The 17368-nt window shown below is 37.7% G+C and overlaps 1 protein-coding gene and 2 pseudogenes across 3 annotated transcripts; 1 reads left to right on the plus strand and 2 right to left on the minus strand.

Annotated features, from left to right (window-relative positions):
• Positions 1–407: 407 nt before the first annotated feature.
• LOC111333430 (UDP-N-acetylhexosamine pyrophosphorylase) lies at positions 408–9040 on the minus strand. The gene is made up of 9 exons (XM_022939000.2): positions 8453–9040; positions 6337–6685; positions 5821–5886; positions 5073–5200; positions 4818–4889; positions 4246–4314; positions 3133–3294; positions 2577–2628; positions 408–1984 (listed from the first exon to the last, which is right to left on the minus strand). The coding sequence occupies exons 1-9, from the start codon at positions 8938–8940 to the stop codon at positions 1865–1867; spliced, it is 1506 nt and encodes a 501-aa protein (XP_022794735.2). The 5' UTR covers positions 8941–9040; the 3' UTR covers positions 408–1864.
• A 1215-nt stretch (positions 9041–10255) lies between these two features.
• LOC148736381 (uncharacterized) lies at positions 10256–12431 on the plus strand (annotated as a pseudogene). The gene is made up of 2 exons (XR_015998906.1): positions 10256–11009; positions 11427–12431. The product of XR_015998906.1 is annotated as an uncharacterized LOC148736381 (transcript).
• LOC148736382 (uncharacterized) lies at positions 12326–14746 on the minus strand (annotated as a pseudogene). Its single transcript, XR_015998907.1, has 3 exons — positions 14659–14746; positions 14473–14542; positions 12326–13348 (listed from the first exon to the last, which is right to left on the minus strand). The product of XR_015998907.1 is annotated as an uncharacterized LOC148736382 (transcript).
• Between the last annotated feature and the right edge of the window lie 2622 nt (positions 14747–17368).

A 17368-nucleotide genomic window follows, 5' to 3' on the forward strand; every position in this document is an offset into this window, starting at 1 on the left:
AGTGCAACCCCGGTTTGCTTTCGACATTCAAGTGAAAACTGCTCTATCAATGACACTTGTCATTCAGACACTAAAGTACATATTCAGAACTACTAATTTTGGATCACTTCCATCTGATATGCAAAAAGTTATACATGAAGCACAGGCCTTGTAAAAAACTGGTGCCAAAGTTAGATTTTCATCCATCTAAAAGTCAAGTACGTAAAGGCACATTTTTGATCAGAGTTAGTTCTGTTTTGATGTTCATGTTTGCGGAGAAATTTGGCATGTGCGAATATTTCCTTTAACTTGAAGAAAAAAAGAATATAAAATCTTCGTCTTTTTAAATCCCATTCCCGAATGTTTCCCACAATCAAATCAGAGGAAAAAAAAATAAGCAAGAAACATCTTTTTTTAAACGCCAAACGTAAGTTAAAATCGAGGCTTTTATTTCGAATCTGATTGGTTGACCAAGTGCTGCATGAGTGTGCGTGCATTTCCACTCAACTTCCAGCATGGTGAAATATTCTGATACACCCACCTAAAAGCCCTCCTTCCTAACCCTTCCCAAAATGTTTCATATTTTCTGACTTAGAAACAACAATAATGATAACATTTATATAACATATGATGATAATAATAATGATAGCAATAACAATTATAATAATAATAAAGATGATGGTAATGCCAATGACAATGACATTAATAATGATGATGACATGGAAATGACCAATAATGATAATGATGATGAAAATAACAGACAATAAATGATAATGATAGTGATAATGTTGATAATAACAATGACAATAATAATATGTATTTATCGACTGGGTGGGAGGGCCACATGGGAGAATATTTGGCTCAAGGTGTGCTTAGTCCATACCCCATGAATGAGAACCAAGTATTTTTCAGTCTGGCCCAACCAAATTCAGTCAATAAGCATTTTATCATATGACCACTAAATATCAAAAATTTCATTTCAACCTAGCTAGTATGCAATAGATGGGCACTTGCAGAACAACCACAAAAAGCATTCAACAATAAAAACTTTTCCATTGTCTTCTCTGGTCAGAACCATAAATACACACACTTGATCTAGTGACATGACATTTTTTAAACTCTTTTTTTTTCCTCTAGCTTTTTGCTACAAAGGCACGTGAGGCCGAACAGCTCTTTCTGGAGTGGCTCACTATCATAATGGTTTCCTAGGAGATTGCATGCATGGGACTGGACAGGTCATATGATAACAATAAAGATTTGAATTACAATAACATTTCCTTCAGAATTGAAGCTACAGTACATTTTTATATCAGCATTATATTTATAACATACCATTATTTTCCTAACTAAATAGAACCATAGTTATATGAGTTAACTGGTTAGGAAAGCCGGCAAAAATTAAAGATGACAATAACATTGCTTTAGTTAACGTTGAAAGCTGTATTGGAGTTAACAGTCTCTTGTTTATAGGTGTTCACACATTGTGCCTCAGTAAATTTACTGACAGCCTCTTTACGTCAGTTAGTTCAAGATGAGTGAATTGCTATGGAACAAAAAAAAAACCTGGAGGCCCAAACAAGAACCTGCAGTGTACAAAAAGTAAATCTGTCGAATTTCCTAACCAGTCGATCACTTCTAATAACTGCAGGGGTTTCATTAACGTTCTCAGCAGGAGGGCAAAACTCAAAGGCGGGCAAAACTTTTTGAACTGAACTTCGTTATAAGATAAACTTTCCTACAGATGGTCAAACCAGGTGGGCAAAAACCTTCTCACAACTGGTCAATTTGTCTGGTGCCCAGGCCCTTAATGAAACCCCTGTAACTATAATGAAATGAAAATAAAATTTTTCAGCAATTGAAAGATTCCTATGACCAGCATATATTTTTAACCCTCCTTGACGTTCTTGCATGGTAGCTCTCCATTTTTTCCTTCCTCACTCTCAGCTTTCAGATGAATAGTCTTTGTTGCTGAGAACTGCTTGCCTTTCACTACTTCTTCCAATCCCTGACAAAAACAATGATTTTTCTTCAATTAACTGCTTTGCAGTAATGGCTTCTATCAATACTTTGAGTAATATTCTCTTTAAATGTTTCCCCAAACAATGACAACAACAACAATAACAGCCACAATAGATATGCTTGCACCACCTGTAATACGTGTATCGCTCCTTGTTAACTTTACAGCATTTTTAATTGTTCCATAGCTAAGAATTCTTAATTTTTTCAATGCAATGATGTCTTTTTGAATACTAAAATTATACTCTCCAAGACTGGTTTATGCTCATATTATGAAGTCTAGCACAAGGCTAAAAAATTCGTCTAAGAAAGGAAAATTCAAACATAGAATTATAAATGGTGTTAACAATAATTATTATCAGCATCAAAATACTCATGTTAAGTAATTACATCTTACTGTAACTTTTGTTAGCAAAGAAGGCATTGTCATGTGACATTTTCTGTCCTTGAAAAACCTACCCTCTTGGAAACATAAAAACAAAAATAGTTTGAATTCCACTGTGCTGTAACATCGTTTCCAGAAATTTACAGAATTTCTGCTGTTCTGTGATTGTTATTATCAGTAAGAGTGTATTAGTTACCTCTCCGGCATAAGAGAGAAGGGGAGATATTTCACAAAGTGAAGAACCGTCTCTGAAATGAAAAAATAAATATCAAACAGGCATTAAAACCAAAATGATACAGCGAATAAACTAAATGCTTTGTGAGGATGAAGGGGGAACAAAAACCCTTAAAATTTCCATTCATGCAATTTTTTAATACACTTATCTTCCATACAACAATTGTCTTGAGAAATATCAGGTCTACTAATATTTTCTCAAGCTTATTAAAGCCTCTACAGCGAGGAGCATTTAACACTTGGTCTTCCTTTGCAGCCAAGCAGTGTTCATCTCATCACTTAATCTGCTTAGACTCTCCATTGGGTTATCATCAAGACAAACAAAAATAAATTTGACATTAGACAGAGCGCCTTCCCAATTCTATTCAATTGATACAAAATGATTTCAACTGAAAGAGAAATCACATTTTTCTCAGGTTCCTTAAAACCCTACTTGTCATTTTGACCCACAGGAACTATCAATAGCCACGAGCATCGGAGTCCTGATTTTGATAAACAAGAGTAGTTCGACTACTCACTTTGTGCTGTCAGCAAATGTTCCCCCAGCTTTGATTATGTACTTATGATGCAAATTTAGCAAGTCCCTTAAAGCTGTTTCTGGGCTGTCTGTTTGTGAACCTTTCTTATTTTTGAGAGGAGAGAATTCGTCTTCTCTGGCAACTTCTAAGACAGCAAATTTTCTGAAATAGGAAGTAAACAGGTTGAATCATTAAACTTTTAAATTCTTCATCAAAGATACAAATTGTACGTCATTTGAACAGAGCACAAATATTAATTTAAAACAGTGGGGCAACTATGGCTATTGGACATTTTCTGAGTGCTCCTTGTTTAGTGGTAAATGTAGATACGCCAGTATATAAACAAACCAAACTGAATTGATTGTCTGACTTCATCGAAAAACTCTGATGTGATGGTTTACACACAAGAGAGACAATAAAATTTTCCTCGCTAAGATTCCTAGTCCTGACACAAGGAGAGGAGGAGTCATTCTTGTAAAGTGTTGCGCTGTTTTTTTTTTTTTTTCTAGTCGTTTATTCGAGGACTAGTAACACAAAAGAAGATGGCAGGAAAGATACTGCACATGTTGATGTCCATGTTATGTAATCAACGCATGACATAGAAAGTATCTTACATTACATAATTGCACAATCAGATACTGTTACAATTCTTGACTATACACATAATTTTTCATAATTGCTGTGAGACTGTCACTGATTGATTCATTTAGTCCATGTTACACATTTAATATTGTAAAAATCCTCCTGTAACTGACCATCAGTTTTACTGGCATAAGGGCAGTTTTCAATTTGCTGATTCGACGTTAAAAGATGTGCATTTACATGATAGAATGCAATTACAGTGAATCTATAGGGTGAAGATGTGTAGCAAATGAAGTGTAGAGTCAAGCTGTAGACTTTACTTAGGAAAGCTGTCCTCTGCCCTGCCCTTTCAGTTCCAAATAGACACAAGCTCAAGTTTCCATTTTGAAGAACTACGTGTAAGACGTACATTTTTACAATTTCAATATTTCATTGAATTTTTTCGGTTAACTTTATAATCCAATGGTGAAAATTGTTGTCACAGTATAGGTTGCTAGATGTACTAACTTCAATAAAATGAAGTCAGCTTACTCTGCAAATTCAAAAACATCAAAGACAAACTTCTCCAGTTTTATTCCACTGGGTTTATCAGGCTCAATCCTGAAATAAAAATATGAAGAACACATTTTTAACAATTAATATACTGGTATGGTAATGATCAGTATGTAAAACACTTGAGCAAAATTAGGATAAAAAATTTCCCTCGACTAGTAGTCCACAAACAGCAAAAAAAAAATCATGTTCTTGATTAAAAGTAAAACTTTGTGATTTGTCCCCTAACCCCAGTACGTGGCTCATATATAAGAGACTGCAGTCATAGCAGTTTTGGGTGGCAGATAAACAGTAATCTGCCTCTCCCTTTCACAGTTCTGTGACCTTCTTTATTTCTATGTGCAAACAAAAAACTATTCAACTGAGGAGGCTGCCCAGACTGGAGTCTGTTATAATATGAAGGCTAATTAACATCCTTTGACAATACACTTGCAAAACACGAACAAAAGATATCATGAAAGACAATGTGGAGACTTTTATTTCCTTATTGAGAACAAGAGTGCACTCACAAATTGAAAGATCATCAAAGTCAGCAATAAAGATGTACATACCGTTTCCTACTGTCATTAACATATGGAATCTTCTTCTCAGCAATGTGATATTTTAGCGATGGCTCAAGCTCTCTAAATTTACAAATTAAAATAAATGAATAGTACAAAGGAATGAATGCCAGCTATAGGCAAGATAAACTTTAAATTAATCTTGTCTCATATATATACCAGTCAGTGCTCAGTTTGTTAAATATTGCTTTTTTTCCAATGAAATTTACACTATACAGTATGTCTCAAAGTTTTAAAAACACTTACTTGACAATTTTTTCCAAAAAGTCAATGGTAAAGAAGTGGTTGCAAATGTTTCCTTCACGAAAAGTAAGTTTTCCATCAGGGTCCCTTTTCTTCTGCAGCTCTTCAGAGATTTCACTGTACTCTGCAACCTGAAAAGTTTAATTTTTAATTAACAAAAGTGGAATCATAAATAATTTTCAAATGGCCTTTGTCCCCATTTGCAACTGCATGTAAAATTTTGCTATGGCAGGAAAGAGGATTGTGCAATTTACATATTTTAGCTCTCAGTTGATCAGCTCTTCCACTCCCAAGAGAAGTTACACATAAATCATTTCTCCATCTAGCAGGACTGCCCCTGTAACTATTCTACTTGGGAGATGATAAAATGCAGAGCCCTACTCTTTGGAGTGCCCCTATGAAGTACCTAGTAGATGGAGTTTTCCTAAAAATCATGTATTGGTCAAATAAATACTTGATAAAAATGGAAAAAGTAAAATGAAGGAACTAGTAAGACTGAGAGCACCCTCAGCCTTCCAAAAAACTAGCATGTATCAAACTGTGACAATCCGAGAGCTCACAAGCTCAAAGTACATTAAGATATGTACATCTAAGTGGTTAACCATGCATGTCTCAAAGTATTTTATTTGACCAATACAAATTACCTTTCAATTGAATGGAGCTTTTTGGTCTCGGAGAAGCCCAATGAGCTATGATCAATGGAAGTAAGCTAGATTGCTAATTACAAGCTATTTCAAGTAAGACAAATCACCTGATATTTCCCATTGCATTTGACTACTACCCCTACCCTCTCCTCGGGCCTTTTCTTCTCTACAACCTGTCAAAAGAGTTTTTGGAAAAACATCACAAATGTATTACAGAAATATGTATCCACATACATGTAATCACATCTAATCAAGTCATATTTTTGATAGCTACCGGTTAAAATGACCCAAGTGTTCCACAAAGTTTGTACAAACCTTTAAGCAAATTCTCAATGTGATTAAATTCACACATCAAAGCAAGTTACTAGAAAACTATACAATCATTCAATTCCATCCAAAACTGGGAAATGACTGCTGTACAAATTTCTCTCATGGTGTTTCACCAAATGAATGTGTATATGTTTCACCCTTGTAAACTAAATTTTCTCAATTTTCTATGATCTAATCAAACCATAAGGTTCTTATTCTATTGGAATTATAGCTGATCTACAATTAGCAAAGGCTTATATTAGAAAATTTTGGAATGAGTTGCAAATTAGAGAACTTCACCACAGGACACCAACCTTAGCACCACATTCTGCTGACTTGTCAATACAAAATCCAATGAAAACAGGATCAGCCATCTTGACCAGGATATTATCAACGCAATAGACATGGACATACTCTATTCCACGTTCTCGCATCTTGTCAATGTGACAATTCTCATGAAGAGCTTCATACAAGCCCCCATTTCCTCCAGGAGCTCTGGAAACTTTACCAGGTTGGTCAAGAATGATTTTACCTTCAAAGGTGAAACATGGAAGGGTATGCTGCTCAAAGAGAATCACGTCATCTTCTTGGAGTCCAAAATATTTGTGATTCTGGAAGTACTCTGCTGTGTCAACCATTGTATGTTCACTGGTCATGATGTACCTGGAATGTTAGGAATGAAAAGCAGAGTTTTTTAATTAATGCTTAATATCTTAATATCAGTGTGAATACTCTCTATGTTGATCTCTGCACAAGGAGAATTGATTTCAATGATAATTGCTCCTGGGAGTCAAAAGATTAAATAGAATCCCTGAGGAGGAGCCAATCACAACGCATGACACAGACGGAACATTAAATGATATATTTCAGCTAGGGTCCACTAGTAAGACCAACTCATTGCAATTAACCATCAAAAGGTTATTCTTGGCAAAAATTCCAGAAAATTTTGTTTTCAAATTCAATAATGATATAACACTAAATACTTTTAATGCACCTTTATTCATTTCCAAATACTCATCTGGTTTTATAATCATTATCATTTACTGAGGAAGGATGAAATTTAGTGTATGACATTTTGTTTCAAGTCTCAAAGAGGAAAATTTTTTTTATCTACATAACTGTTATACTTCAACGTTAATTTCATAAAATCAATATGATCTTAAGCTAGGCAGATTTAATTCTTCTTTTACTCCAAGGTACAAAGCCAGTCAAGGCGTTTCATTTATTTCACAATCCTTCCATTAGTTTTCATTCCGTTGCAATGACAGCATATTTTGCTGACTTTTTTGTAATTCTCCAGACAGCATCATAGAACGCTATGACACAAGTTTGTTTATCTTTGGAAGAAGTCATTGGAGGACAGATAGGGATTGTTGCATGACAATTGTCCCGTGATTGACGAAACTAGCCAATAAAATCTGGCGAATATTAATGGTAGGTCAATAATTCCATTTAATATAACCCCATTCATCACAATGAACACAGTAAAATGTAATTGCATAAGAGAAAACAATAGAAAACATGCTAACAATAAATACATATATACATACATTGGTTAATTGACCACTCCCCATAGGGGCTTTTCAGGGCCAATGCCGAGCAACACCCACCCATCTCACCCAGGAGAGGACATCCACCACACAGTAATCTCGTGTGTGGGAAATTAAGGTCTCCTACCCCTAACCCTTGTTCGGGAGTAGGTTAAAATGGCAAAAAAAAGATGAAAAGAAATCTTTCCAAAAAAGGGAAAATAATCAAAGAACCGATTTGGTCGGAAAACTTCATCCTTCGTGTCACGTGAAGACAGCCCCTCCCCCTCTACCGCCCACAACAAGGTCCAAAGGTTCAAAACACTTCTGGTTTTTCGCGGAAACGACATGTCCGAGCAAGAGCCGCAATTATTTTGGAACAGGAACAAAGGAAAGAACAAATTTAAATTGACAAAAGCCGTTTAATCAGCTGATGCGAAATTTACATTTCCGTAAACTTCTAAATCGATTTATTATTCATAATAAAATGTTGCAAATTCCTGTCTAGAACGTTACATATGGATTTATACTTAGAGCTGATTTGTCATTCCAAGAAAGTAAGAGGTTCGACGATGTCACAGTTGTTTCCTCACTTTGGAATTTTTAATATATGCGACTTTGCGACAATAGTTGTTCACAAAAGAAAGTGCGATAAATTTACATTTTCAACTTGTTGTTATGGTCACGCATAGTTGCATGGAGTTGTCGTTAGCGATGCCACGGAGAAGGGAAAATTAGCTTCCTCTCTGAGAATTTCAAAAGCATAAAAAAATAAGCTAAATCCTACGGCGATCACATATTTTAAGCAGTAAAAAGGGGAAGGGTAAAAGGGGAAGTCAGTAAAAAGGGGAAGCCAGTCCAAATGTAACAGAAATCAAAGGCACTTCTGAGGTTTACTTACCATGGAATCGTAGCTCCACCTCCAGTGTGTTCGTAAGCCAGCTCCTGCAGTTTCAAGATCCTCTCAGCTTGCAGCTGATAGAGGGTTTTCCCTGATGGTAAACCGACATCGTACCTTCCCTTCGGAAAATTAACTCCCAACCGAGTACCTTGACCACCAGCAAGAAGTAGTACAGCGACTTTACCTTCGCTTATTGCTTGCAGTCCTTGATTTCTCCAGATGGCGACACTGTTTTGGTTTTCTGCTCCGATGACACTGCCAACCTGCTCTGGAGGAACTGGCCGCAAATTTTCGTCCTTCTTTTGTAGAGTTGTCGCCTCAGCCGTCGTCTTCTCGAACGCGAGTTTCATCTTCGCGTAGTCGATGCTTTGAAGGTCGCGGAGAAACGCCAACTGTTGATCCTGCGATAGCGTGTCATAAAATTTCATCAGATGCTCCTGACCATTCTCTTTCAAGTGTTTTCGTAACTGATCACATTCTTCCCCCATCTTCAGAACAGTAAGAAGTTCGCGATTGCCCGCCCAAGTTACTATACTTCCCACTAAACAGCTTCTTCTAGTCAAAGTTAGGACAGTTCCGCCTCGGTTGCAAGCTGTCGACGTGGAACTGAGCTCCCGTGGCTGAAATCTATCTAGGGAGGGGTGAGGAGGAATCGACTTTGTTCGTGGGGGCGTTTTCACTTCCGGGGACCACATACATACATACATACATACATACATACATACATACATACATACATACATACATACATACATACATACATACATACATACATACATACATGAGGGTCTGGATGGGGTTAACTGATAATTACTCATCCCCATGAAATTCTATTGTTCTCTCTCTGCATTAAATCAACGATTGTAGTCTTTAAGATGACAAAACTACTGTATGAGGAAAACGGAGGCGGTCCTTTTTGTTAGCAGGGAAATTATCAGGGGGTAATATAATTAAACGCGCTAAATAAGCATGCTGCAATATCAAACATATTGCAGTGTGCAGGCTACAATATTAAAAATATTGCAGTGTGCAGGTTACAATTATTAAAAATATTGCTTCTTCCACTCCTCAAAGACTTTCAAAACCCACGCCCATTTCCGGCGGCTGGCGTCTGAAACCCAACTTTTGTCAAATTTCTTGCATTCTGAAGCTGTAATTAGCGTTCTAAATCTTTGCTCTACTTTAAAAAAGAAAATGGAACGGCGCTTTTAGAAGTCGATAAAGAATTAAAGCACTGACAGAAATGTCCAAACGTTACACTACGTTATCTTCGATTTCTGCTGAAATATCTGCCTTCGTAGAGCTCTGTGTAATAAATCAGCCTTCGTCTTCCGACGAATCCATCCTCTTCAGTTCTAAACCCAGGTTCGTACTGAGTAAAATGACTGAATTCTCTGGCTTATAAAGTATGCAAATTAGCAGTGTTACACGCCTTGCACGAATTAATTCCATCATTAGAACTGTTTTGAACAACTTTAACAACGAACTACAATAACAACCCAAGGCACAATTGAAATCTAAGATATATTCATCACAACAAAGAACAATAGCAATAAGCACCACAATTATCACTGCACATAGGTGCGACTAAAATCGAAGATCCAACACAGACACAGAACAATAGGATTTCATGGGGATCAATGATTATAATAGATAATTACTGAGGCACATGGCATTATGAGAAATATTAGGGACTTTAAGATCCAGTACGGCGAGGCTCTGGTACGGCTGATGCAACCGAAAGAGATTGGGCCGACTACGCCGTCTCCCGCCAAACTCAAATTGATTAAGGTTTTGTGCAGTACGGCGAAGTCGAGCTCGATATAAACAAATAAAGCTCTGCTCCAAGTTTTTTTGTTGTATGTATGTTGGTATGTTTGTTTAGAAAAAATGGTCTCTTGGAAAGAATTGAGAGAGCTTATAATGCTCTATTATGACATGAATGTCCTCGATGACGCCGAATTTCTCTTACTATACGACCTTTACAACCCACAAAACCTGGACTTGCCGTGTGAGTTGTATCCACGTTTCGACCTCGAAAACCTGACCGAAGATGAATGTTTGTCCGAATTTCGGTTCAAGAAAGCTGACATCCCAAGACTTTCTCGGACTTTACGGATTCCTGCTGTTATAAGTTGTCACCAAGGGACAATTTGTGACGGAACCGAAGGATTGTGTATGCTTTTGAAGCGGTTGTGTTACCCTTGCCGATACAGTGACATGGTCCACTTGTTCGCTAAGCCCGTTCCTGTATTGTGCATGATAACTAATCAAGTTTTAGATTATATTTATCAAGTTCACAGTCATCGCATTCTGCAGTGGAATCATCAGCTGCCAAGCCAAGCCAATCTTGAAAGATTTGCTGAAGTTGTTCACCGAAAAGGAAGCCCACTTGATAACTGTTTTGGTTTTGTTGATGGGACAGTTCGCCCTGTTTGTAGGCCCGGCACTCTTAACCAGAGGTTGCTTTACAATGGACACAAACGTGTCCATGGAATCAAGTTTCAGTCTGTTGTTACCCCGAATGGAATGATTGCAAATATGTATGGCCCTGTTGGTAAGTTGCTTTTTCTTTAGAAAATTGAATATGGGGTCAGGGTGAGGAGGCAACTGCCAAAGTGGTTTGTTTTTCCCTTTCATCGTGGGAAATTGCATGGAATAAGACTTCCTGGAAACATACAACTGCTTTTTCATGAGAAATTAAAACACCCTCTTATAAAAACATTTCACTCTCATAGCCAAGCTGACTATTTCCAGAGAAAAGCATGTTTCCTTTAATATTTTCAATATTTCATAATATATGAATAAGCAAATGAATAGTTTGATTTTTCCCTGAATTGTCATAGTTTCAAGAAAAATGAACTATTCCTTTGAGACCCTCAATGCTTCAATATTCTTTCAACAAAATGTTATAAGACTTTGGTTTCACTTATCTGACTGAACTTTAACAGTGCCTCCATGAATTTTGTTGCAGAGGGCAGAAAGCATGATGCAGGTATGCTGGCTGATTCTGACCTAGTGCATGACCTCAATCAGTATGCCTTCAGCCTGACTGGACAACCACTTTGTATTTACGGGGATCCTGCCTACCCCATTCGTGTACACCTTCAATGTCCATTTAAAAATGGAGCTTTAACCCCACAGATGGAAGCTTACAATACTGCTATGAGCAGAGTGAGAACAAGTGTGGAGTGGCTCTTTGGAGACATAATGTTACTTCAAGTTTCTGGACTTTAAGAAGAACTTAAATTTGGGACTGAGTAGTGTGGGGAAAATGTACATTGTTAGTGCTATTCTTAGAAATGGGCTAACATGTCTGTATGAAAACACAACCTCAGATTTTTTCCAGTGTGATCCTCCTGACCTTGAAACTTATTTTGCATAAGACCCTTGAATTCATGGAAAATCTCAAAAGTACTTGAATTCAAGGTTATTTATGAAAGCAAAAGCCATATTTCTTGTGCACCCCACCTTGTTCTTCACATACTTAGACTTTCCAGATAGGTGTATCTTCAGAATTGCATATGCCATGACACTATTAACCTTAGCTCTCACTAAGACATAAGCAGAGCCACAAGATTCAAGTTCTCAACAAGGGTGAATCAGCCCGAAGGAAGCACAACCCTAAAATCAATAGTTTTTATATTACTTGCCCCTACATTAGTGCATTTCAGTTACAAAAGGAAAGTGTAAGCACAAGGAGAATGTAATGTCTTAAGTTTTTTGTGCTTGTGCCCAAGCCTGAGTCACAATTTAGAGATGTCAAAGTTGGGTATTATTGCAGTTGTGCTTGTTCAACTGGTGAAAACAAGCCCTTACTCCTTGTCCCCACGAAAAGAAAATTGAACTAGTAACACAACAATTTGCATGTCCTATAGGAGAAACATCTTTTTTATTCAATTGTTTGCGTAACACAGCTAGTTAACCTTTTTTTTAAAAAAAGACAAATATAAAATAAAGGCACATTCTGATTACCTTCCATGCACATCCAAACTGAACCACCTTTCAAATAGTCCTGTACCTGTTTCCAAAACACAACTTTGCTAATAACAATCATACATGGAGTACGTGATTTCACATCCCTTTTAATCTAACACCTCTTGCTATAAAACTCAAATGCAAAGAAAGTGAACTGTTCTTAAAAAAATCCCAGACTCTTTTGAGTCACTCTTTTTGCAAGAGTTTTTCTAAGACAGAGATCAATGCCTGACTTTGCTGTGCCATTAACATCTGCATGTGTTGATTATGTTGTTTCTGTTGAGCTTGCTGTTGAGCTTGCTGTTGGGCCATTGCCTGCAAGATGGATTGCTGCTGAGTGAACATTGTTGTGAACTGTGAAGCTTTTGTCTCTTCTTTTTTCCTTATCTTAAGCTCTTCCTCTCTTAAAGTCATGTCTGATTTGGCCTTCTCCTGCATAAACTGGAGAGCCTCATTACTGCTTCTCCTGGATTTTCTTTCCTTTGACTCTTGGCCATCTTCAGATTTTTGTTTCTTTGTTTGCCCCATCCGTTCCAAAGCTTGGTTTCTAATATCCTCTGCTGTGGCCTTCTCTTGACCTTTCTTTTCATTAGCTTTTGCAATACCATCTCTTTCTCTCTCTGTTATATCCTCAAGAAGTAAATCAAGCTCATCTTGTTCTGGTACAGAGATTCCAGATGCAGCCAGTTCTGTCTTTTCATTTTCTTTGAATCTGCCTTGAATAAGGTTAAATCTCTCCCTGACGGCCCGCTGAGATAAATTAGATTTAAATCTGACAGTTTGGCACCCTCCAAGATTCTTGACAATTTCATCCCACAGTCGCCCTGCTTCGTTGGTTCCCTTTTTGTGTTTATAAACTTCTAGGGCAAGGACTTCTCAGCAAAGAAGGATATCATGCTCTCTTGTCCATTGCATTGACTTCCTAATAAAAATAATAGAATAGAAATCAAGTGCTCTTGTGAGTAGGAAAAAAGAACAGTAACCTGTGACACTGGAATTTCTGGAAAAATAAAGAATGTCATCATCTATCTGGGCATTAACCAGCACGACTTCTTTTCAAAATGAGGATTAAATTTTTAACCAAAGCTATTGGGTAAAACTGAAATAAGCATAAAGTTTTCTTCTGCTTAGATGCAAAAGTAGAATGTCTCTTCTAAGTTACAAGTGGAAATGCTGGGTTTGACATTGACTCTGATACATTGTCAACAATTATGCGTACATTTGTTTTAGCTTTACAACTTTTTTTTTTCAGATCAGGAGAAAAACTTCCCTCACGACTTCAAAATATCCTAGAGTTTCCATTAGCTTACATATACTGGCGCCTAGATTTGCTAAAGAGTGCATCTGTAATTTCAAAGCATCCCACCAGAAGGTGAAAAATTGGTTTACCTTATCTTAAGCCCTTAAAATAAAAAATGTTCTATGAATGCTAATGTGTGAAGGTGTGTCTGATCGTCCGGGTGAGTGTAGTCCTGAGAAGGACTGTTGTCGGTGGCAGTGACTGACGTTTCGACAACCTGTGCGGAAGTCATCATCAGAGTCAAGTGAAGGATTGTTGTCAGTAGAGTGACAACAATCCTTCACTTGACTCTGATGATGACTTCCGCACAGGTTGTCGAAACGTCAGTCACTGCCACCGACAACAGTCCTTCTCAGGACTACACTCACCCGGACGATCAGACTACACCTTCACATGTTACCCCCGGGTTCAAACCATTTACTGCATTACGAATGCTAATGTGTTCTGACAAAGTTTTTGTCATTATTCAGGAGAAAATTTCAAGAGAGAGATACTGCCTATCATCATAAAGCTCTGAAAGAGGGGCAAACTCAACAACCAAGTCAAGTGATTTCACTCAGCTGTAAGCTTAAGCTTAAATCGACAGAAAATGAACAAAATGGAAAGAAAAACAGTTTTCTCTTTCAAACCAAGTCAGCCTATATTCCAGCAGTCACCCGTTCTACACTAAGTTGCATGGAACTTCGCTAAACGTCAGTGTTTTAGAGACTAGAAGTGAGCAAAAGTAAAAACAACTTCGAACTTTCAATGCTTGCGATGTGTGCTTGTCTGACTTGTCCATCTTTCGGAACACTTCCAGCAAGTTTTTTTTGCTAAAAGAACGTCATAAAACCCATATTATTTTAAAATATAGTACAAATTAACGTTTTTAAGCCCCCTTTCCATTCTAACGATAAAAGATTCGATAAAAATACAATAGTTTACTCACGTAGTGAACACTCCGTCAACTCGCCATGTTTCCCGCATCAGACAGCCGTGCTACTGCGGGAAACCTTGCTCGAACTGTAAGTAGTGACGTCACCGGAAGTAATCTTTCACACTTTTGCCGTACCAGAGCCTCGCCGTAGTGGATCTTAAAATATTCCCTATTATTGCAGCCAGCTGAGGCCTCAGTTGGCAGCAATATTTCTCACAATGCCAGATGCCTCAGTAATTATCCATTAAATAGCGCCTATCCAATGATAGATCTAGGCACTCAACAAAGTGAGCGGAAATTCAAAATTAAAGTTAATTAAACTAAATAAACTTAAAACTGAAGTAAAAGCCTATAACGTTTATTTCCTAATGGCTAAAGTAAAATCTTATGTGTCTCATAAAACTCAAGTCTCATTTAAAGTTCTCGAAGAAGGAATGCACCGCCTGCACAACAGCATAGCTTCAGATACAATGAATATATGAGGCTCATATATTTTGAACTGCGGTTGCAGATACGTATGATGCACGATCCTCTCAGTAGAGAGCGCTATTTATGCAATAGCGAGAATCAGACCTGAAAAAAATCAGGCCTGTACGAGATTCGAACCACTGACCTCTGCGATACTAGTGCAGCGCTCTACCAATTGAGCTAACAAGCGCTGCACTAGTATCGCAGAGGTCAGTGGTTCGAATCCCGTACAGGCGTGATTTTTTTTCAGGTCTTATTTTCGCTATTGCATAAATAGCGCTCTCTACTGCGAGGATCGTGCATCATACGTAAGCATAGCTTCAATTAACAACGATTATCTCCAAGAGAATAAAGGCTGATAGTTTCGAGAGAAACTGTTTGGGGCTGCGTCGGTGGGGGTAACGAAACAATTTGGATATATCAACAAAGTTAAAATGGTAAATTCGCTCCGACGAAGGGCTAACGCTCGAAACGTCAGCTTTTGTAATCGTTACGGTGGCCAATTTACCATTTCAACTTTGTTGATATATCCAGATTATCTCCAAGATATTGAATTGAGCACATTACTCACAACAGTTGTGGATAATCTACATGCAGTTTCACATTTTAAGTATGAGACCGGCCTTCGCCGCAGTACAGTATTCCCAAGACTTTGGATTAATTATCAAGGAGTCGTTGAAGAGAGTAACCAAATGGGCAGCCAAGTATTCATGAAAAATCCTACTATCTTGTCCCTCAGACCAGCCCGGAGTTTGCAAATATAAACTTTATGCGACCTCTACCTTAAGTAGAGATCGACCCCGAGATTGAAAGTGCTATGAAAGAATTTGTGGAGAAATATCGTCCCTTGAGGCAAAGGACAGTTCGGGAGGAAACTACCAAGGACAGGGCAGGGGCTTTACCACCGGCCGTCTACGCGAAGCAACAAGATTCCACCAAAGTGGACTTGTTGGCGGGTAACGATTTCAACTCGGGATATCAGTCAGTACGGTTTAGCAGCGACAAAGGAGCTGTTCAAGCTACTTCGAAAGATGGGAGAGTGACAGATATCACATTTGTTGACGACTGTATCGTCGAAGTGTCAGCTGCTGACGGTGCGAACACATGCAGACGAATATGACACGGACTCAGAAAACGACCGTTTCTGATCAAGAGGATGAAGATATTACCCCAATTACGGTTTCTAGATCTGGGCGGCCAGTTCGCGCCCATTTTCGCCGAGGTTTCTAAGTTACGCTTTCTCTAATAACCTTGTTGAAAAGTAGACAAAAGAACGTTCCTTTCCAATAATTTCACCGGAGCGAACCGCAATCGAAGCTTTGTAATACAAAACATAAATCCAATATATTATGCTAGAGGACTTTTCACAAGTTTGTTTTCTTTCTGATGATCGCACGGGAAAATGGAAGTTTGTGTTCAGAAGAGTCGTAACTGACTTAAACAATGACTGAAAGTCATTTGAAAGATCTTATTTCATTCCAGTACTAAGAAAAAGCAGTTCTTATTGTATCAGTTTTCGACTAAATTTTCGAGTGTACGCTATATGTTCTTTTCAGCTAAAATTATAGGGTCGGAAAGTAATAATTAACTTGCCAAGTTAATCATTAACAGTCATTTAACTGACAACTGACAAATGGCCGAAAATTTAATTGACAACCGATAAATGGCCGAAATTTTAACTGACAACTGACATTCGTACCCCCCTCCCCCATCCAGACCCTCATACATACATACATATATACATCTTTATTTGACGAGGGTAACATATTAACTTACATATTAAGTTTTCTAACATATGGCCCTCACATATATACACAGTGCATTTTACGATTACAATCAATTTTACATTACAGATTTTAATATAATTCATACACACACAAAAATATAATAAGACATTCATAAAAAACACGAATCAGTTTGAATAGCAATTACAATCTAGTAAAAAACGGCAATCATGACAAAAAAGTTCCTCTAAATGCAATATGCGTGCAAGCTTGTTCGTAAAAAATAGGCGGAGTTTGGGTTTGATAGTAGTGAGGACGGTGTTGAGCGAGATAGGTAGTATAGGGGAGGAAGCAAGTTGCTTGAGATGCGTCTCAAGACCATTGAAAAGAGTAGCGACTGAGTAGGAAAAGGTGCGCTTACCAGAGTTGGTGCGAGATTTAGGGAGAGATAGATTGCAAGATGCTGCGCCGCTTGTTGAGTACAGGGTTTGAACAGAAGATAGAAAGCTAAAGCTGCGTCGTGAACAAGA

This window comes from Stylophora pistillata, chromosome 3 (assembly GCF_964205215.1).
Source record: "Stylophora pistillata chromosome 3, jaStyPist1.2, whole genome shotgun sequence".
NCBI lineage: Eukaryota > Metazoa > Cnidaria > Anthozoa > Scleractinia > Pocilloporidae > Stylophora > Stylophora pistillata.

Bases quoted from the DNA above. Each gene is read 5' to 3' on its own strand.
- LOC111333430 (XM_022939000.2), bottom strand. From the start codon at position 8,940: ATGGGGGAAGAATGTGATCAGTTACGAAAACACTTGAAAGAGAATGGT. The intron at 5,887-6,336 runs GTTGGTGTCCTG...CTCTTTTGACAG, and splicing joins CAGCAGAATGTGGTGCTAAG to GTTGTAGAGAAGAAAAGGCC. The intron at 3,295-4,245 runs GTAAGCTGACTT...TTCCTATTTCAG, and splicing joins GATGTTTTTGAATTTGCAGA to AAAATTTGCTGTCTTAGAAG.